General features: G+C 39.4%; 1 protein-coding gene across 1 annotated transcript in view; it reads right to left on the minus strand.

The window, feature by feature from the left end:
- The window catches only part of GCFC2 (GC-rich sequence DNA-binding factor 2), an 881623-nt gene extending 860979 nt beyond the window's left edge, over positions 1-20644 (minus strand). Inside the window, exon 1 of the mRNA XM_044062700.1 lies at positions 20044-20644. Within this exon, the coding sequence (XP_043918635.1) occupies positions 20044-20374 (331 nt within the window). The 5' untranslated portion in view covers positions 20375-20644. The remainder of the gene's footprint in view (positions 1-20043) is intronic.
- Positions 20645-23203: the final 2559 nt, after the last annotated feature.

The following is a 23203-nucleotide window of genomic DNA, read 5'->3' on the forward strand; positions in this document are numbered from 1 at the left end:
CACAAAAGTTTAATGCAAAATAGTAAATCCGTCCTCAGTAGACCATAGCTGTAAAAAATTCCAAATAATCCAAAACGAAACAACGTTAAATTCAGTTCAAATAATTCAACAGTTCAGATAAGCGCTTTCGTCTGTAACACGACAGACTTTTTCAAAACCAAAGTAGATTGTCAATACAGCAGGTGTTTTCCTTTAAAATAAATAAATAAATAAATGTGAATATTTTACAAAATATTAGCCCTTTGCTTTAAAATGGGCAACAAGGACAAATGAAAGCGCTAAATTAAACTCATCAGTTCCAGCGTGTTTTTTCCTTATGAAGTAGATGCCTCTGAAGTTTGAATTAAAAGTGTTCATAAATACCAGGGGGTTCATTGGCGTTCAGTGTAGGTTGCCACTCCAATTCCTTTGTTTCAGTTTCATTCCCCCAGTCACCCCCCCTCACATTTTGCCTAACTATATCCAGTATGCCGAATTTGAAACCAAGAAAATTAGGACAAATTTGTGAGTGTTTAAAAAGGGCATTGTTCTTATTGTGTGTCTCAATGGCGTAAAGGTGTTAGTAAATTCTCCTCCTAAGGGATCTTTCACGTTTATTTATTTATTTTTAAATGAAAAAAAAACTGCTGTATTGACAATATTTGTTTTTAAGAATGATTTTATTTGAGATATACTATTGCTTTTATTTTTAATTGACATAGGAAATACAATAGTATTTAAGGAAGGAAATGACACTGCAACTTTGGTTTTGAAAAAGTCTGTCGTGTTACAGACGAAAGCGCTTATCTATTTGAACTGTTGAATTATTTGAACTGAATTTAACGTTGTCTCGTTTTGGATTGTTTGGAATTTTTTACATCTATGGTCTACTGAGGACGGATTTACTATTTTGCATTAAACTTTTGTGTGAAATCACTATTGTCCTTGGTTTGTTCAGGGCACAGTGGGACTATTTTTTCTGAGGTTTTGTTGCGTTTCTTATCCCTATGCCCATTGGTTTTGAATCTTTGAAGGCAGCTAACTGGTCCATCCTAAAAAGGCTCCCCTTAAATGCTGCAGTTGAATACTTCAATGCAGTATTTCTAAATGTTAACACCTTAGCTCCACAGCTTACAAAAAGAATTAAAAACAACCATACCCCATGGCTCACCAACTAATGCAAACTCCTTATGAAAGGAAGAAACAAAACATGGATTAACTGTCAAAAGAATAAAAATGACAAAAATTGGCAACTATTCAGACAGCTATGAAACCAAGTCAAGAAACAAGTTAATACAGACAAAAAGTCTTATTATACTCAGCTACAAGATAGCCATAAAAACAACCCTAAAAAATTCTGGTACTTCAAATCCTCTTTCATCAGTCCAGATACAAAAAGGGTCCCAGCCAATACCCAGACATTCCCCCTCTTCAAACAAGTACCTATTTCAATACATACTTCATAGAAGGCATAGCCAACCTTAAACTCAATCGACACACCCCCTTCCACACAGCAACTTCCCCTACCTTAGACCCTACCACATCTTCTTCATAAAACTCACCTATCTGCAACCTCACCAATACATACGCAGACAACTCCACCCACTTTACCTTTCAGTTTCTATAATTCTCATAAAAAAGCTTTTGAAGTAAACTAAAACCTTGTTCCTCCTCAGCCGACAACCTTCGCCCAGAATACTTAAGTCTAGCTGCAGATGCAATAGCACATCCAATCAGGATTCTTAATAGATCAATAACAAAATCCTGTGTCCCTAACTTGTGCAAAATGGTACACATTACCACCTTACATAAAGGAGTTCATTCCTCTGACATTACAAACGTCTGTCTGATAGCTATCCTGTCTCACCTATCTAAAATCCTTGAAAGATTTATTCAACAACAATTTCTCCATTATTTCTTAGAAAATAAGCTAATCACCAAAACACAACATAGATTTCGGCCAGACCACAGCACCTCTGCTGCATTATTATCATTTACAGACACTGTCAAAGCTTGCAACTCTAATAAACTTGCATCTGCAATATTTCTAGATCTATCAAAAGCATTTGACATGATCTCTCACAATAAACTCCTCAATCAATTTTCCACCCAGGGTCTAGCATCTCCATCTATTCAATGGCTCTCCAACTACCTTGCCAACAGACAACAAGCTGTAAAATGGCAAGGCTCCATCTCCACATACCCTCCCAGTTCAATCCCACAAGGATCCATCCTTGGCCTCCTACTGTTCAATATTTTTATCAATAAGCAACATTCATCTTCTAGTGACAGCACCTTAACTCACTAAGCAGATGACTATCATCATCTTCTCTTCAAACATCTTAACTCACCTCAAAGAAATCACTCAACAAGCTGTCAACTCCATTGAAACCTAGTTAACAATGGTACAACTCCTATGCAACCCCCCCCGAAAAAAACAACCTTCACCTATTTACCCCAAAAACTCACATCCCTAACAAAGCATCTTTCAAAATCTTCAGCAAATGGCACTGAAATCAAATTAGCTCACCATACCAAACTATTAAGAGTCACAATAGATGAAAATCTTAAATTTGACCTCCACATCCAAGGCAACATCAAAAAAACCCATCAAAAACTAGGCATGCTATGCAGAAACAATCATTTTCTGAGCACATACACAAACATTACTCTAGCCAAAACTTGCTTTCTCCCCCTCCCTACTCTATGAAACACCAGTTCCAACCAGTTTACAATCATCCATAAAAACCTGAAAGCTGCTACAACAAAATTGCCAAGTTTGCTAGTAATTCATCTTCCTTTACCTGACAATGCAAAGCTCTGTATACCCTTATGTGGCTGGAACTCTCTCACCACCTCTCCGACATTCAAATTATAACATTATATAAAATCATACACAAACCATTAGCCTGCCAAGCTCTTACCCCTTTAATCAATACGTATTTTTTCAAAAGGAACTCTTAGATCGGAAGATGAAAACTTCTCACCGTAAATAAACCAAATAAATCCCCTGGGCAAAGCCTATACTTCTACTTAGTGTGACACCCCAACACTGGACCAGTAATGAAGAAGCCTCAATCCTCATCACAGTGGGAGACATACACTAGGAGGATGACAAGTACACACACAGTATTTCCAGATACAGCTCTCTGCATCAAGTGCAATTTCCCTTAAGAGCACATAGAGACCACTATCTGAAAGGGGCTGGTTTCTCTCTCTTTCTTCAGATCCCCAATAAGACTCCCACTGGCACAGCTACAGAGCTGAGATCTCAGCCGAGTGACCAAGTCAAGACCTCCAGCACCCTCTCTGCCCAACCAGTGCTTCTTGTCCCACCCAAGTAGCTGACACACACACTCTTTGAGGTTAGATTTAAACACACACACACACACACACACACACACCTGGGAAAGGCTAGCAAAGGTTTACAAGCTATGCACCCTTTTGCCCAGACTATAAGGTAGTTATCACTGCCACCAGCCAACACCTTATCAGCTACTTTAAGGCCCTTAACAAAGGGTGTCCAATCCTACTTTGTAATATTAATACACATGGTAGTTTGACTAAGAGCAAGGCTATTATTAGGAGTGGCCCATACATACAGTATCACCAAATAAATATGCAAGTACTCTCAAAACTTAATATCTCTAGACAAATCAGCCACGATGAAAGGTTTAAATATATTTAATAATAAATAATAAAAGAACAAGAAAATACTCAGTGTAGAGTTCAAAATCACACCAAATATTTAAAACATTGCAGGACAGTCTCAAATAAAGAAAAATATCTAAACTAAGCTTTGATATATTATTGACAATATCTAGGAGAATGATATTGTTCCCTAGAAATTTACTTCATCAGAGCAAGGCAGATGCGGTGAATGGATCTTGTCAAAAGACAGAATACAGTGTCTCTCTAAGAGCCTTCTTAAATTAATATCTCAAATAATACTCCTGAGATAGCTTGCTGAATTACATCATATATTGTCATCTGACTCTATCCCAGGTGAAACCCCCACTGCTGGAAGCTAGCAGTATTTAGCATCTTCCTGTGAAAATACACAGACATCAGATCTTTGGCAGATGCTGGAAGTCATAAAACAATTATAGTAAATAGTTCACTCTGAAGGCAACACAGAAAGCTTCTCAGCACAGACATTGTGTCTGTAGCTGCCATAATTTCAGCTATTTTTCTGAAGTTTTTCTGGACTGAAGTTAACCTCCTATATTCCAGTTTCCACTATTAAAATATATACATTTAAACAGTTAGAAAAGTGCATGCACATTTCTGCTCTCTTCCAGTAGGGCAAATTGTGGATGCATTTTAAATGCAAGCATTTTGCAAATACCTTTTTCAACACACGTCTGTACAAACACGTTTGATATACACATAACATACAGTTCTAATACAACTGTAACACAAGCATCTTATATGAATCATGTTGATATTCAGAAATGGACATATATTTACAAAATTCCAGACAGCTGTGCTGGCAGTATCTCCCTTTTTCACACTTAGCAACAAAAAAATGTAGCACAAAATGGAACTCCTTACCTCCAACCACCAAAATTATTTCTAACTTACACACCTTTAAATGTTCCCTAAAAGAATACCTTACAAAATCATGTACCTGCTCCTGTGCCAATCCTGGCTGAACTTACTACATTTCACTCACCCCCTTCAACCTAGATCACACTCACAATCCTCTCCAGCATGCTACTCCACTCCTTTTCGTTTTCCCCACTACCTTACTTTAAGTAATTTCTGCAGACCTTTCCTCTACCTCTTTCCTCCCTACTCACCAACACTACCTGAATGCATTCTTCTTATTTCCTTCTCTCCACCCTTTTCTTCTGTACACATAACATGAACACCTCTCTCATACTAAGATATCACTCAATTTCAACTCATGTCTTTAATCATGTAATCTCAATCTCTAACTATCTTGTTAGAATTGTCTCAGGTCTCATTTTCACATACTAATCTATATAACAAATAATATGACTACTGAATTTTTCCTAACTTAACTGTTACTGTTTGTCACTGCAGTCTACTATGAAACACAAGTTGTATGTTTTTCCTCATTACAATATTTTTTCACTCTTATGTTTTGCAGTGAAACAAGATAGTTTGTGATTGAAAATATTTGTACTTGCTGTTTTGTAATATAACATGCTGTTTTGTAATATAACATGCTAATTTGTGACTGATAATGTCTGTACTTGATTTTTGAAATATTATAATTGTGGAGCTTTTCTCCCCAGGCCTCCACTGAAAATGGGCACTTTTTGGCCCAGTTGGACATTCCCGGTAAACAGATATCAAATAAATAAATAAAATATGAGTAGGGCAGTGGAAGCATTTGTTAGAGAGGACCATTTCATAGGATAGCCATTTTCAGTCTGTGCTGACCGCGATTACAATTTGGCCAAACAGTGCTGGTTTTCTGCAACGAACAGCTTTTTTGTTCAAAAGAAATGTCTTGCATTGGAAGCATATGCATTCCCTGATACAATAACAACTTTAATTAGAAGGATATCCAAAGGATCGAAGGCAAGAATTAAAGTGGGAGGGTTCCTCTAAGACAAGTTGTATTTGAGCAAAGGAACCAGTCAGGGGTATCTTCTTTACCCTTTATTTGCTTTGCATTAATACCCATTGGCAAAGAAAATAAGGGACTCAGAAATATGAGAATATAAATTGGTATGGTAATCCAGAAAAGCTGGCTTTATTTGCAGATGATATTATTTTGTACTTGATAAATCCACAAAATGACATCTCACTGTTGTGGTACATTTTGGGACAATTTCAAGTTTTTTCAGGATATAATATTAATTAAGACAAAATGAAGGCTATAGCCGTAATTACGTACCCACATACGAATTGGTTCGGCAATACCCATACATATGGAGACATGATAACATTAAGTATTTAGGAGTATGGGTTATTTCTGTTATGACAGCTAAGGATATGTGAGAAAAGACTACATAAAACATAATACAGAAATTGAGAAAGTGGAAACTCTTATTTATGGGTATGGACAGTAAGATACAAGCAATGAAAATGTTTTTAGTCCCTTTAATCTTGTCCCAGTCTATCTGCTCCACTATCATTTTACTAGTATCTTCCATACTCTCCTCAATACTCTGAATAATACTCTCATTATTCACAGAGGTACTCAAACAGCTACCATACCCTCCTTATTACTCCGAATAATAGGTTCATAGGTGTGTACTAGGCTAATGGCCCTGGGGCCTTTACAAGCCTAGCCATAGGATTACCCTGCCACCTGACCTTAGTTCCCAGTGCCTCTGCAAGTAGAGCCACTGGAGTTATCCCCGAGGGTGAATTTTTGTTTCCCATCCACTCATCAAGATTTCTCTTGAAGACAGTCAGCGAGGTGCTCTGCTTGACATGTATGGGAAGTTTGTTCCATAACATGGGTAGTCTCTGGGTTATGAACCTGTCCCTCTAGCATGTTCTGTTGATTGTGGTAATGAGGTTGAGGTCCCTGGAGCATGTAGTGCAGAGGGATTGGGATTTCTTTAGGTGTAACATTTCTAACAGGGTTGGGTCAGACATGGTATTGTAAGTCAAGCAGAGATCGCCTCTAAGTAGGCGATATGATACAGAGAACAGTTGGAGTTTTTTGAGTCTGTCCATATAGGACAAGTGTTTAAGGCCTAGGATCCCCTTTGTGAGGTACGTTTGCGGCCTCTCCTGTTGTTGCAGGTGTCTAGTGAGGTACATGCCAAATGGGGCATTGTACTCAATGATTGGCCTAATGAGGGAAGAGTAGAGGGAGACAATGACCTCTTTCTTCCTGGATGTAAAACCCTTAATAATGAGATGTGCCACATAAAAGGACTTTCTGACCACAATGGCAGTGTGGTGATCAAAAGAGAGGTTGCTGTCAACCTGTGTTCCCAGATCTCTTATGATGCCTTCTGTGTTCAGTGGACTACCATCAATGTGGTAATTCATGGGAACCGGGTTGTTCCCAAAGGGGAGGACGACACATTTTTTGGCACTGAGCTTAAAGCCATGGTCCTGACACCAGTCGTTGGTCTCAGTGAGGCCATTCTGTAGGATGTTAGCATCACTTGGGGAGTTAACAGTAGCTCCCAACTTGCAATCATCTGAGAACTTTGTCAGCCAGAGTCCCTTCATGTTGGCCTGGACTTCAGAGAAGTAGATACCAAACAGGAGAGGACCCAGGACCAAACCCTGTGGGACTCCATTCATGACTAGTCTGCAGTCTGACTTGGAGTCAGTTACTTTCACACTGTGGGTTCTGTGAGCCAGTTTGCATCCCCCCTAGTGATATTGGGGTTCATGCCAAGCTTAGTGAGTTTTTCTATGATTCCCGAGTGGAGAATGGTAGCAAAAGCCTTGGCCAGATCAAGGTAGGCTGTATGAACCACCTTGCCTTCATCCACAGCTCTGGTGGCATGATCTACCCTTCACAAAACCACACTGTGTGGGATCCAGAGTTTGGAGATTCCCTATATCCTTGTTTATTAGGTCCATGACGATGCATTCCATAGCTTTGCATATCAGACTCATCAGGCTAATGGGGTGATAGTTCCCAGGGTCTGTAGTCGCTCCTCCTTTATGGAGAGGGATGACTGTAGCAGTGCACCATTCGGTAGGGACAAAGCCTGAGATGAGGCTGTGACTGAACAGGGCACACAGGTGATGTGCCAGTTCACTCTGTAGTTCATGTAGAACACAACAAGGGATATTGTCAGATCCCATAGAAGCTGTATTCTTGGCCTTGGACAGTGCTGTTTTAACCTGTGCAGCAGTAATACTGGGTGCCTGGCAATGTACTGGTATTGTGATTGGCCCTTTTGGGGGGGGGTAAAATTGGCACTGAATCTGTCGACCAGTATACTGGCAATATCTGTTGGCTTGGTATACGAGGTACCATTGTACAGTAGCTCAGAGCAAATCTGGGTGTTGCTGTGGAGATTCTTTACATAACTATAGAAGGCCTTGTGGTTGTCTTTACTATTTGCTGCAATTCTGTTTTCATAGCTAGCTTTAGAGAATTTGATGAGGGATCTCAACTTTTTGTAAGGGAGTTTTTCCAGTCTTGGGACTTCACCTTATTCCACATCAGTTTACTCCTTCTGTTGTAGAGAGTTTGTTTATGGCAGGGGACCACCAGATTGGCTTCCTTTTTTTGGAGAAGAGCTTCTTGGTTCTATTGGGTATGGCGAGATCCATGCATTTGTGTACATGTTTGTACAATGCATTGGTGTATGATTCTGTGGTCACGCAACTATTCTCCATTTGCATGGATGCCGTGAAGTTAGCCACCTCTGTTTTTAGGAGCACAAAGTTAGCTTTGGAGAGTTTTTCATGGTGGTTAACTTTGCGGGGGGGGGGGGTGGATTTCCAAGGTGATTAGTTTGTTGTCGGATCTAACCAGGGAGGAGTTGACTATTGGTGTAGAGCAATGGTCGCCCATGTTAGTAATGACCAGGTCAAGGATGTTGCTACCTCTAGTGAGGGTAAGAATGAGCTGGTCCAGGGCACTGGAATTAATGAACTCCAGGAAACACTGGGCAAGTGTATTGGTACATAAGTAGTTTACCCAATTAATGGAGGGATAGTTGAAGTCACCTAGTAAGAGAGAGAGAGTGTTACGCTCAACCCTAACATTCTCCAGGGTGCTTAGGAACTTGGAGTGCGAGTCTTGGGACATGGTTGGGGACCTATAGCAAGCTATGACCTAAATCGCTGTCTTACCCAATGTTAGCTGCACCTGAAGTATCTCTGATGTGTTATGTTGGGCTACCAGTCTGGAGGTGTGTGCATCCTTTATGAATATGGAAACACCACCAGCTTTGGTCCAAGTTCTGGGGCCGAAAGGTGTGGAATGAGTTATAGCCTGGTAGTGCAGGGGTGCTTTCTGCTGCCTTGAACCAGGTCTCTGTTACAGCATAAATGTCGATGTTCTCCATTTTAAGGAGTACTTCAAGTGAGTGCATTTTGAGATTTAGACTTCTAGCATTGAGCAGCATGACCCTCAGATTGCATTTGTTTGTAGCTGTTATGGTGGTAATTTGGTCTTTGGAACACTGCCTAAAAAGGCACTATAGGGGTTGCAAGAGCCTTGGCCAGTATCCAGAGGCCCAGGGGTGACAGATACAGGCCATCTCTGGCAAAGTATCGAGGTCTGTCAATCATGTCATCCCAGGCAGACAGATACTGGATCCCGTTAGAATGACACCAGAAACTTAGCCAATTGTTGAAATCAATCATGTTCTGCTTGTACTGTGGTATAATTCTGGGTGATGGTAGGATGCCACTCAGGGCTAGGGTCGTACCCGCCTGGGCTACATAATCCGAAAGCTCCTCCATGTCACTTTTCATGTAGTCCAGAGAGGTACATCTTAGGTCATTCACACCTACACATACAATGACAGAGTCATATTTGTACCTGTTGTTGAGGGAACCTGAGTGTGTGCGTTATGTGGCAGATCCTGGCACCTGACAGGCAGCTGACTGTTACTTTCTCCTTATTCAACCTAGTGAGTGGGGAAATCAGTGTACCTCACTATCGAGTCACCTATGGCTAGTGTGTTGGGCATGCTGTTTTTTCTTAGCGGCTTTGGTTGAGTGGCACACTGTTTAGGAGAGTTATGTGTCCCGTGATTAGTGTTGTGTTGTGGTGGTCAAGTGCTTTTCTGCCTTGGAGGTCTCCACTGCTTGGGTACATTTTTTATTGAGATCCTCCACGAAGGTGGGTGTGTGGTTTGTGTTTTTATGTGAAGGCAGTGCTGGTGTGTGTTCTGGAGGGCTATGTGCTCCATGTGGTGTGGTTCAAGTGCTGACCTTCTCCACTTGACTAGCTATTCTGGTCTTGGCTGGAGAGTGCGTGGCTTCCAATTTGGATATATAAGTGCATCTCTCACAAGTCTGAGTGTTGGAAAGTAAGAGGAGAGGGTTGTCAGTGTACATGAGGCTGCCTCAGGAAGCCCAAGTTCACCAGGTTAATAAGAGAAAGCACAGAGAACTGACCTTTAGACATGCCTACAGGGGTGGGCATTGATAATAAGTACTGGATCTGTTTCCTTGTAGAACGTTTAGTGCTGGTAGCACTTTTGTGTGCTACAATATTTGCTACAAGAAGTCTGGTAAAGTGCCAGACTAATAAGCTAGTATAAGTGCAGGAGAGGAGAGAACTAGTAGATCTAAGGGAAAAACTGAAGAGCAGACTCTGGCACTGCTCAGAAGCTTACAAACAGTCCTGGATACAGCAAGTCTCTGTGTGGACTAGACTAGTTACAGAAAAGGCGGGAAACAAGCGCAAATGCGGGCTTTTCAACCGGAAAGTTGAGAGAGATGGAAAAACTGTCCAAACCGCCAATAAACCACAATATCTGGGCCAGTAATCATTCCTCTTGTGGTAGATAAGCTAGCAGGCTTCCCTCAAACACAAAAAGTCTTGGGGGGGGGCTCAGAAGCTTACAGTCTTGGGCACAGCAAATCTGTATCTGGACTAGACTAGTCACAGGTAAGGGGGAAACAAGTGCAAATGCGGGCTTTTAAATCAGAAAGTTGAGAGAGATGGAAAAACTGCCCAAAAGGCCAATAACTACAATTTCTGGGCCACAAACCATGTGGTAGACAGGTTAAATAGTGCTTACCACTCCCACTGATAAGCTAGTATTAGAACAAGATAACAATACAGAGGGGGGCAACTATTACAGCTACTAGCTGTGGCCACTAAATGAAAGTTTTAAACAGATAAAGGAGAAGGAGACCCTAGAGAATGATTTTAACTGCAAACAAATCAGTTATATGATACCTGACTAGAACACAGAAACCTCAAACAAAATGCACAGGAAAGCACGGATAGAGCACTCATAAACAGAAAACACAACTCTCAGTATGAATCAGCGGTTTACAGTTAAGTAATTCAGTAAACATGCAAGTAGAGTAATGAAACAGTATCTAGCAATGAAAAATACAGTTAAAACAGTCATAGCCGGCCTTAGTTATAGGCCAACTAGGCGGTTGCCTAGGGCGCCACTCTAGAAGGGGGCGCTTTTCAGTATTTATTTAAATGTAGGTAGACCAGGATGGGGGCACTGGGTGGTGTGGTGGTGGGGGGGCACCATGGAGCCCTTTTGCCTAGGGCACCAGTTGACCTAAGGCCACTCTTGAAAACAGTACATAAATGCAGTGAAACAGCAACAAAAAGCTTTATTACAGTGCAAAATGTAGTAGATTAACTGTATAGTACAATTCTAGGCATTACAGAAGTGCAATTCAAAGAAATAAGTTTAAAAAAATACTTATTCTGCTCTTGGAATCTTAAGGAATTTCTGCTTAGTCCCAGTAATGAATCAACATCCACAACCTGATAAATACAAGCATAACCCTTTGCAGACACAGGGTTTATATACCAGAAATGAAGGAAGCATAAATAAGCTCGAATTACTACTCAGTCCTATTAGCCTCTGCTGTTACCCAATCACTCGTGTTACATAAGGTCAGGAAACCCTGTTACTCTCAATAATAATGAAGACAACACTCTATCAGCAGAAAACGTCTGCCAGAAACACAGGAAACTCAACAAACAAAACTATCACGCCTGGACAACAGCAGGCCTTAATCAAGATTATGCTACCTGAGTAGTACACAGAAACTGCACGATAAATGCACAGAAAGAGAACTCACAAACAGAAAATACAAGTTTCAGTATGAAAAAGCAGTTTACAGTTTAGTAATTCAATAAAAATGTAATTATAGTAATCCACACTATTACAGCTACTAGCTGTAGCCACTAAATGAAAGTTTTAAACAGATAAAGGCGCAAGGAGACTCTAGAGAATGCTTTTAACTGCAAACAAATCAGTTATACGATCTCTTGACTAGAACACAAAAACCTCAAAAAAATGTTCAGAAAAGCACGGATAGAGCACTCACAAACAGAAAATACAACTCTCAGTATGAAAAAGCAGTTTACAATTAAGTAATTCAGTAAACATGCAATTACAGTACTGAAACAGTATCCAGCAATGAAAAATACAATTAAAACAGTATAAAACAGTACATAAATGCAGTGAAACAGTAAAAAAAAGCTTTATAACAGTGCAAAATGTAGTAGATTAACTGAATAGCACAATTATAAGTGTTACAGAAGTGCAATTCAATGAAATAAGTGTAAGAAATACTTATTCTGCTCCTGGAATCTTAAGAAACTTCTGCTTAGTCCCAGTAATGAATCAACATCCACAACCTGGTAAATAAATTATTCAAACAGCTACAAACTCTTAATACAGTTCTCTAAACTTCTAAATCTAGACACAGCACTATGCTGTATCTCATCCTAACATCCTTGTCAAAACATAGCTACCTCCAACTTCTTCTTATAATTTTTATACATAATTACTTACTTGACTGTGAGCTATCAATCCTTATCTGATCTCCTATTCCATATGCTTGCGTGCTTCTGCGAATTTAATCTCATTGTACATTTTCATTATGCTTGTGAGTGCCTTCCCTTTTATGTATAATTCAATTGTATGACATACTACCCTGACACTTTGTATATATAATTTTCTTTCTATGAATTATATAAATTATAATTATGCATTTTTTTGCTTATTTGTGAGCTTATGAATTAATACTATACAACTGTTTTTTCTCTGTTACTTTTCTCCTCAGGCCTCCTGTGAAAAAGGGCACTAGCTCTGTCGGATTTTCCCGGTCAACAAACGTCAAATAAATAAACAAATATGGGTCAGGCATGCTTTTATCAACACGAGGAGAAGTTGTTAACAATAATTAATAAAAAACTGAAGGAATTTATCTGGGAGGAAAGGAGGGCAAGAGTTAAGTGCTCATATACATAACACAAGCAGAAGGTTATAATTAAAAGTGGAAAAAGATAATGATGAAGCGTGGGAGACGTTCAAGAAAGAGAGAGAGAAAGAGAGTGAGATTTTGGATGCACATCCTTAAGGAGAAAAACAACAACCACTCAAAATATTATATTCATAAAGTAGCAGAGAGGATTCTAAGAACTAAGCCAATACAAGAATGGAGAAGGGAGATTTTGCCAGTAAGGATGACTGCAAGCATGGGTGCAGAAAATAGGCAAGACAGGGCTGGAATTTGCTGGAGAAACCAGGCACAGGAACCAAGATAATGGGAGCAAATAATTCAAGCAGGAAAGGCAGCACAGTAAGACGATGCCAAGAAGACATTTGAATTGCAGGCTAGAGACTGCCTTTCCTACCACGGCTTGACCTCAGAGTACAGGCAAAGAGAAAGGAATAGGGTGATTTTAAGCAAAAGACCTGTTCTAGTAGAGTTTTTTTGTTGAACCTAGTACAGACACAGAATGTTAAAAAAGGGATAATTAGTGGGTTATATAAAAGACTGCATGTTAACTATAAGAATCAATCAGAGAAAGTTAGAAAAGATTGGGAAGAGAGAAACTGAAAAGCAAATCAAAGAAAACAATGAGAAAACGTGTATGGCTCCCAAGTATGCAACCAAATCTAAAAAAATTGTGATTTTTGATTAGAAGTGTTTGCATAGATATTTTTATACCTCAGGCAGTCTTCAAAGAATTTTTCCTTAGGTAGATAACAAATGTTGGAGGTGTGACGGAGAAGAAAGAGTAACTGGGAACATATGATTTGGTAGTACAATGAGTTGTCAGATTATAAAAGTTCCCCACAGAGTACTCTACCAGAGATATTGGGTAAGCAAATGGCTGTAAGTAAAGAAATGATTCCTTTGAGCTGGGATACAGGATCTGAATTGCCTAAGCACAGTAAGAACTTATTAAATTTAATTCTGCTGGATGCCAAAAAAGCAATTAGTAGAAAATGGAAATCAAAGTCTATACCAACTGTATTTGAGATATTAAATATTATAAGAGAGATAAAACAACTAGAAATGGAATCTTTAGAAAGGTTAAGACGCAAATTACATAGTAGTAAATGTAAATTGTGAGGACAGCACATGCATAGCAATGTTCAGGAGGAGGAGTGAGGTGTAAGTGAAAGCAAGAATTCAGCATTTTTTATAATGTTGGACTGATGACAGAGAAAATACATGTGATATAGATTGTATTTAAATGGAAAAATGTTAAAATTGTTTTCTTTTCAGTTAATGCATGTTTGCCTGTGCCTTAAGTGATAATTTAATAAAAAAGTGTTAAAAAATGCATGCCTACACTTTTTTTTTGTTACTGACGCTGTTATCTGCATGCTCATTAATTACTTCCACTGTATTTTATGTGACACTACTTACTGTGCATATTGTTTGCATAACTGAACTCCACGTGAATGAAAAATGGTCATTTATCTCTAAGGAAAGGAGGTGGAAGAAATGAATCAAAGATTAACTAGTCAAAGTCTACTACTTACTGCTTAACAGTCCCCTCACTAACCTTGCAATAATGCCAACACTTAACATATCCGCATTACTAACCCTCTTGTTAAGCTACATGAGACTTTTTTTTCTAGTTATATAAACTTCAAGCATTATATATGAAGTGCAATATCCACTGCTCTTTTCATTTCTGTACTGAGTACTGCTACTCTGTGTTCAGTTTACTCATGGGCTGAGCTGTAAAATAGTCCCTCTGAAGCAGATCTCTTCTCTAATAAATGGCAAATACATAAATAAATAAATAAATAAAATCTCAGAAAAATACTGTAACAAAGGTCTATGAAATATTCCACATTTACTCTAGGCAGTGTAAAGCACATAGCTACTATTCAGTAACACAAGGTCCAGTCACACTAAAAACAGTCAACAGTGAAAAGCCCTTTATAGCCCAGATCTGGAATTACTTAAGAATGTGCTAACTAACTGGTCAAACGATGGAAGAGTATTGGCCAACAATTTTGCATTCAGACCACCCAATATTTTATTTATTTTACATTTTTTTACTGGGAAAGTCCGACTGGATACAGGTCCATTTTCAGCGGAGGCCTAAGGAGAAAAGGCTCCAAAAGACACACTACATATGTAAGTTTAGCAAACAATAAGTAAAAATTCAAAAATACAGGAGGTAACAATAAAAAAAATTCAGTACGGCAGAATCAATGCTCAAGCACACACATAATTTTGTGATAAAAACATACATTGGCAATTGTTACTGACAACAGTTAGTATTTGTTGACTATATGATAACTAGGTCCTGGATCTATACAATAATTATCTACAGTTTTGACATACTATAAGGTATGATCAGAATAGCAGTTTTACCAGGGAACTGGAATCACATATCAGTACCCTAATTTCAATGCATTATGTCTTATCCTGGGGAGTTACAGAAGCATAGCCAGTTGTTAGATTAGTGGGTTTTCAGGAGCTTTTTGAATTGTATTGTAGAGGTATTAGAAGTTATGTGGCTAGGTAGTGTATTCCAGACTCTTGCAATAGTGCAACTAAAGACAGACTTTCCAGCATCATTGTTATATTTGCTGACATTTATGAGTTTCTGGTTAGTAGATCTTAAGCACCTAGCAGTAGTATAGGGTTGTATTAGATCCTGGAGTGCAGGGGTTTTGTCAGGAAGGTAGTATAACTTGTGTGCTACTGACACTTGACTGAGTCGCAGTAGTTGAGGGCGCTCCAGCCAGTTGAGCTGCTTGAGGGAAAGACAATGATGTGACCTGTAAAGAGCTTCAGCAGCAAACTTGGCAATCTCATTATAGCAAGATTCCATTCTGCTTAAATCAGCCTGGTGGAGATTAGTCAGGATTGGGGAGGCATAGAGGAGTATGGATAAGAGATGAGTCCTTGCTACTGTGGCTTTGGTTTGTCTACTGACAGGCCAAGCTTTTTGTTTACTTTCTTGATGGTTTGGGCTATATGGATGTTAAATCTGAGGTTGTCTATTTCTACACCTAGTAGTATAGTGTGTGCGGTTGGACTTATTTGAATATTAGCTTTGGAAGTTATGTAAAAATTGTTGTTTAGTGGGGGGCCTACCTGGGCTGAAAAGAATAAGTTATTTTTTTTTTGGGGGGGGATTAAGAATACGTTTGGTGTTAGAGTACCATGTTTCGGCTAATGGGAAGTTATTTTGGGTTAGGGTGTGCAGTTCTTTTAGTGTGGGAGCGGCACATATAAGGGTGGTGTCATCAGCATATTGTACTACTGAGACAGTGAGTGTGGAGGAAGAGAACTGGTTACTAAAAAGAGAGAACAGAATGGGCCAAGGATGGAGCCTTGAGGAACACCTAAGGATACTGATAATAGAGGGGACAATTGTTTTTTGCCATAGGACAGTTTGTTGACGGTCTGATAAGTAGCTGCTGAACCATGAGATACAGGAGGGGCTAATGTTTATGGAGGATAGAGTTTTGAGTAGCATAACCATATCAAAAGCTTTGGATAGGTCTAAGAATATGGTAGACATGAAAAGGCCCTTGTTTCTGTAGTGGTTCACTGTGTTAATGAAATATAGTAGTGCTGTGGTGGTACTATGGGAGGGTCTAAAGCCATGTTGTGGTTTAGATAACAGGTCATTATGGAAATACTGTATTAGTGGAGTATAAACAACTCTTTCTAATATTTTAGATAAGGGTGATAGCATAGCGATTGGTCGGTAGTTAATGAATTCAAAGGAGTTACCTCCTTTGTGTAGTGGTACAATATGTGATGTTTTCCATAAGGTTGGTACCTTATTCTCTGATAGAGATCTATTGATGAGAATAGCAACAGGACAAGTTATGGCTTCAGCTGCTACCTGTAGGATATCCGATGGTAGGTTATCAGCTGCCAGAGTAGTTTGTTGTTTGGGTAGTTGTTGTGGGGTTACTAGCATTATTTTGGGCATTGGCAAGGGTTTGGACAGTTTCAGTAAAATACTTATTGAATTGTGTGTGAATGTTATCTTGGTTGTTTACTGTCACAGGGGCTGCGGATTTTCCTGGCTGAAGTACAGTATTTATTGTGGCCCAAAATTTTTGAAGGTTGTGGGCATATTTTTCTTGCATATTTTTGTAAGCAGGCGAAGAGCTAGCTATGTTTTTGTAGTAGTTAGATTTGTCAAGTTTAATTTGTTTTTTGGTTTTGTTACGGAGTTTTAAGTAGTTCTGTCCTGTAGTAAAGGTTTTGTCTTCATTGAATTGTATCCAAACCTTATCTCTTTCTTTCACTGTAGTTTTAGTTTCTTTAGTTAGCCATTGGACATACTTAGCTTTTATTCTAATGGTTCTGGAGGGTGCGTGATAATCTAACATTTGTAAGAAGGTTGAGTTAAAGTACTGCACAGCTTCATCAAGAGACAGTTGCTTCAGGGGAGTCCAATTGCAACATTTTAGTGCAGTGACAAATTTATTGGGTATAAAGTTTATTTTACTTCTTACAACTCTGAAGATAGTCTGGTTGATGTGATGGGATCTATTTCTAATTAGATAGGTATCAGGTAGACACCCAGACTTGTATGCAAGAGAAGGGTTAGATATAAGAATCCAATCGAGAATGAACTTGAGGTGTGATGATTTGTCATTTCTAGTGGGGGATGAGATTAGTTGGCTAAATCCATGGAGGTTAATGTGGGTGGAAGGATTCTGGCTGGAGCAGTTAAGCCAGTCAATATTAAAGTCACCTAATAGTATAGTTTCTTGTAGAAGAGAGTATGATAATCTGTCTAGTATGTTTTCTAGTATAGTAATGTTATTACCTGGTGGGATATAACTGCCTACAATATTAATATGTTTGTTGGGGTTTAGTTTTAATTTTGCATGGATTAGATCTGCATTATGGACTTCAGGACTATAATGGAGGACTAGATGCCAGCCTCTTCAAAACCACCTTCTAAGTGACAATATACTGCAGGATTCTGTCTTTTTCTGTCAAGCTATCACTGCTGATTGGAAAGAAGGGAGTTGTACTGACGTATGTATAATGCAGAAAATACATAACTTACTTCATGCATATGTGCTTGATATGCAACAGTGTGACTTACTTTAGCTGCAATGTTGCCACTTGTATTCTCTCCCTCTAGCCATTCCACTTTCACGTGTACCTCACTGTCAATATACAGTTTACATACTATATTCCACTTTCAACAGCACTATCAGGTTACACAATATGCAGCAGAAAATAAAACCTGCAATGATCTGAAAAAAGGCCCACAGACCGTACAAGATCGCAATACTAAGGCTTAAGGCAGTACTCCAACAAATGTCACACCAAAAATGCACTAGACTATTGAGACACCTCTAGTGACAAAAGGCAAAACAAGTCTAGTCAATTCTAGGAAAAAAATCAGGAATGCATGCCTGATACACCTAGGTAGCAGCACACAATGAACTTAAAAAACTGCAGTTCTGAAGTGTGCTTGCTTTCCAGAATGCAGTGAAGTGTAATAAAAGTTCTGACTTCCTTATATTATTAAAAGAGGAGCTTCAATGTCTGCAAACTTGAATATCTGTCTCTCCTGCAAATTCTTGGGAAATGAAGACCATGCAATTTTAGCCATATGCATCAAGTTAAACAATGTTACAAAGAAAAGGTGGACAGTAATTCAGTGGTTGTGTCAAGGAACATATTGCAGCAGTACAGAGTTCATAAAAGCCCTTTAAACTAAATAGTTTATACTTTACTTACTGAATTAACTTTATAATACAGTAGCTTTAACTCTAAGAAATCAGTATTACAAATTTAAGACTCCTGTTGTGTAAGAAAAACACACTGCTCAGTTGTGCTTGACTCTCAATGAAAGTAATTGGTAAAGCTCATGCAAAAAAAAAAAAACAAATAAGTTATGTAACACAAAATATAAAAATTACAAACCTGTATACTTAAAAAAAAAATAGCAAAAACTCAAGCCAAGTGTTGCAGAATAATAATGAAATTCTAAGGGTATAGGAGCCCTCCACTTACAGCATTTGGGTTCACAACCCTTCGAAATGCTCAGCAATCCTGAACGTCAGCAAGTGGATACAACTTGACATATGTTATCTAAGATAGTAACCACAGCAGCAACACCCACCAGGGTAAAAGTAAAATGGTATGTTTCAATATTATGCTACCCTTGGAAATCTAAGTAACTAAACCTAACCCTAATCATAAAACACCACCTCTAAAACTATCAATAAGAAGGACCGTCTAGAGGAGAAAGAACACCAAAAATTGGGGGGGAAAGGATGCTTGTAGTGAACAACGGGACACTGTGCAAGCAACATATATACTAGTCACACTGTTTGAAGCATCATGATTAGAGCATGCCTAACTTGGATCCCCTTCCCGATAAAAGATGAAAAAACCCCAGAAGACTATTATTAGTTAGGGGTTGGCGACACCCAAAGCAGACTTGAGAAGATCCTGTGGGAAATAGTAACGCCATTCACAAAGACTATTTATACCTGGGTGCCACAAGTAAGCAGCACCTATAGTGGAACTCACTTAACTTTCACTTACGCACTTTACTTATAAAATGCCTGCCCCCTGTAAGCCAGTACCCTGTATCACCGCAGGTCAATCAAGTCAGGTATTATTTGTTATGAAGCTTATTGCCAGTCCTTTTCAACCATGACACTGTGAACCACCATGCCAGTATGCCAACTCCAGTTTTTCAAAAGGAGAGCTTTGCATTATGCATATATGAAGCTATGGTACTACTACTGCGGCTGCATACAAGGATATAGCCTGGCATCCTCTTTGTACTCAACTTGCATGTTCTCTGTACTCAACTGTGTCCATTACACTTCTGAATATCGCTCATAAAAATTTGTACTACCGAAGCAAGAATATTTCTAAACTATTTGTGCATAACTTTTTCAGAAATACGAATATTACTCTAAAGACAACCTTTGTTATAGTTGTAGCTTGTAGATGGCTTCTACTGAAAATTATTCACCCACACTAAGGAAGATCTGATGAAATGTGTACATTTTAAATGCAAAAAACTAGGGGAGGAGACTATGAGATTTTAAGTACAAAATGGAAAATTTTGAATACACCCTTGTCCGCACATCAAAACGAAAAGTTGTCTTTTCTTGTGTGCTCTTTCATTATTTAGTTTACATTTATTTTTTGTCTGCAAAAACAAACAAAATTAAGTACCTCCTCTGTCATCCTCAAAACTCAGCAAGCCCACTTCTAAATGTCTTTTCTCATCAGAGGGCGCTGTCTCATTGCCAGCACCTGAACCATGGTCTTCCTCCTCTCTCTCCTTCACATAGTCACCTCCGCTAGCTGGTGAAACATGCTCTTTCTTAGGTTTGGAAGTGCATGACAGTCCTCTTCGCTGATGCAGCTGGCTATATCGAGCAGGCCCTACCTCACTTTCCTCCACTGTTTCTTCTTCCCTTGACTGACATGTCTTGTGATCATCCTCTTCATCACTAGATTCCGGTCTCCTCTGTCGGAATACTCTGTTTCTCTTTTTTAACATAATCCACCTTTAAAATCCTGACTAGAGCACAGTACTCCAAGCTTCGTAATTAAACTACACGCCGCTAAACCACAAAAAATGTGCATTGGGGTTCATTGTTGTTTCAAAATTAATGATACCTAATTTGATTTTTTTTTAATTACAGTACTTTGATTTTAAGTGTAATTTTAATTTTGTCACAAAAGTTTACAAGTCAGTCAGCACGTATTATCAGTGTTTTTACTGCCGTTCGCCTGCGAAAAAGCCTTTCGTCGTGGCTCGTTGGATTCTGGGAGCTGTAGTCTTCTTTGTTTCTTTGCTCTGGACGTGTTATCGTATGAATCAAGGTTACTGCCAAAAAGTAGTCATAGGCAACGTACCAAAGCAGGCAATACTATTCTATAAGACTTTTGCATAATGAATTATTGTACTTCTTTGCACTAGTATTTAACAGATTTTTTTAAGGCAGTAACTTCTGAAACGGTTTAAACGTGAAACTTAAATTGATTATCTGTATACATTTTATTAATTGGTATTACAGTGCTTAATCTGTAACTTTTTTGAATTGCTGTTAAGTTTTACATTGAAATGTCTGCTGATTTATTACTATTTTCTATGTGTTTAATATCTTTCTGTATTCCTGGGTCTTTTCCCCCGGGACTCCGCTGAAAATGGCCCATGGCCCATGGCCCAGTCGGACTATCCCGGTGAACAAAATATAAATAAATTATTTACGTGTGTGTGCCTTGCGTGGAAGGTTGGGCGCCGGGCTGCAACTCGACAACGTAAAACTCCACTGCCAATTATGAGCGGACAGGTGATCCGCTGTGGCGACCCCCAACCGGGAAAGCTGACAGAAGAAGATTTACATCGGAGAATATAATTTATATTCACAATATTTTCTAAACACCTTTATTGAATTATCACTTGTGACATAGACACTTGACATTTATATAAAAATAATCAAACAAATTCACACTTACAAGTATTATACGTCACTTACATTGTTATAGGTTCATACTAGGCTATCTGCCCTAGGGCATTTATGTGTGGCTTTCACCACCCCTTAGGATGAGAATACTATACCCATTAGTTTGCTGTGCCTCTGTCCAGCTGTGATACAGAGATGATTCCGGGGTAAACCTACGATCTCCCATTCACTCGTCGAGATTTCTCTTGAACAGAGTCAGTGAGGGGCTCTGCCTCACATGGACTGGGATTCTGTTCCATAGTGTAGGGAGTCTCTGGGTGATGAATCTGTCCCTCCAATTTATATCCGTGTTGAGGTTTAAGTCTCTTGCTCTCGTGGCTCTGGTGGATTTGGATTTTTTGAGGTGGAGCATGTCCATTAATTCCGGGTTGGACATGGCCTTGTATGTCAGGCACAGATCACCTCTGAGCAAGCTGGAGTTTCTTGTATGCCAGGCACAGATCACTTCTGAACAGACGGTATGTGACTGAATAGCGCTGGAGTTTCTTCAGTCGGGCATCGTATGACATATGTTTGAGCCCCTTTATCCGTTTGGTGAGGAACTTTTGGGGTCTTTCCAACTGCTGCAGGTGTCGGGTAAGGTACATTCCAAATGGGGCGTTGTACTCAATCATTGGTCTGATAAGTGAAGAGTACAGGGGTACAATGACCTCTCCTGATCTGGATGTGAATCCCTTCATGATCAGGTGGGCAATGTAGAAGGTCTTCCTAACCACTTTGGCACTGTAAGTGTCAAAAGAGAGGTTACTGTCAACTTGGGTCCCCAGGTCCCTGATAACTTCTTCCGTGTTTAATGGATTACCACCTATGTGGTTTTTCCCAAAGGGTATGACTATACATTTTTGGCGGCTTAAGGCCATGGCTCTGGCACCAGTTATCCATTTCTATGAGACCTCTCTGGAGGATGTCTGTGTCTGATGGAGTGTCAGTTATGGTGCCCAGTTTGCAGTCATCTGCAAATTTTGTCAGCCACAATCCCCCTATGTTTGCCTGCACTTCAGAAAAATAAATGCCGAACAACACCGCGCGTGACCGGCTTAGAGTCTGACATGGCACCAGCAACTCTAACCCTGTGTGTTCTGTCCTTGAGCCAGTTTGCAACCCATCTTGTGACATATGGGTTTACATCTAAGCTGGTGAGCTTTTCTATGATGCCCGAGTGGGGTATTGTGTCGAACACTTTTGCTAGGTCAAGGTAGGCTGTGTGAACTGCCTTACCCTCATCAATGGCCTTAGTGACTGTTTGTTCAAGAGGCAGGATCTGCCCTTGACAAAGCCAAATTGGGTAGGATCCAGTGTCTGTAGGTCCCCAATGTCTTTATTTATGAGTTCCATTATGATCCTCTCCATAGCTTTGCAGACAAGGCTCGTCAAGCTTATGGGGTAATTTCCAGGGTCGTAGAAGCACCACCTTTGTGGAGTGGGACCACAGTTGGCCATTCTTTGGAGTGCGTCCCTGTAATAGGCTAAGATTAAACAGCAGCCTTATGTGTGGGTTTAGTTCCTCATTGAGTTTGTGTGGGACACCGTCCGGTCCCATTGATGCTGTGTTTTGCTTTAGAGAGCAGCTCTCACCTGGGCATCTGAGATGTTTGGGAGGCTAGACTCTGGTGGGATAGATATTTCTCCTTTTGGGGGGTGGGAGGGGAGAAATTTGCACTGAACCTGTATATATAATCCTGTAATTAAGCAACATTACATTAAATATTCACTTCCTCCCAGTTCTTAAACCTCATTCCTCCTCCAAAAGATTTACATTTTTCTGCGTGTAATGTTCCCACAATTTCCATTTTTATATTTACATTTTTGAGTAATAGTCATATTTATAATCATGTAATTGATCTTTTCATAGGTATACT

The sequence above is a fragment of the Protopterus annectens genome, chromosome 2.part1 (assembly GCF_019279795.1).
Source record: "Protopterus annectens isolate FY-2018-M chromosome 2.part1, PAN1.0, whole genome shotgun sequence".
Classification (NCBI taxonomy): domain Eukaryota; kingdom Metazoa; phylum Chordata; order Ceratodontiformes; family Protopteridae; genus Protopterus; species Protopterus annectens.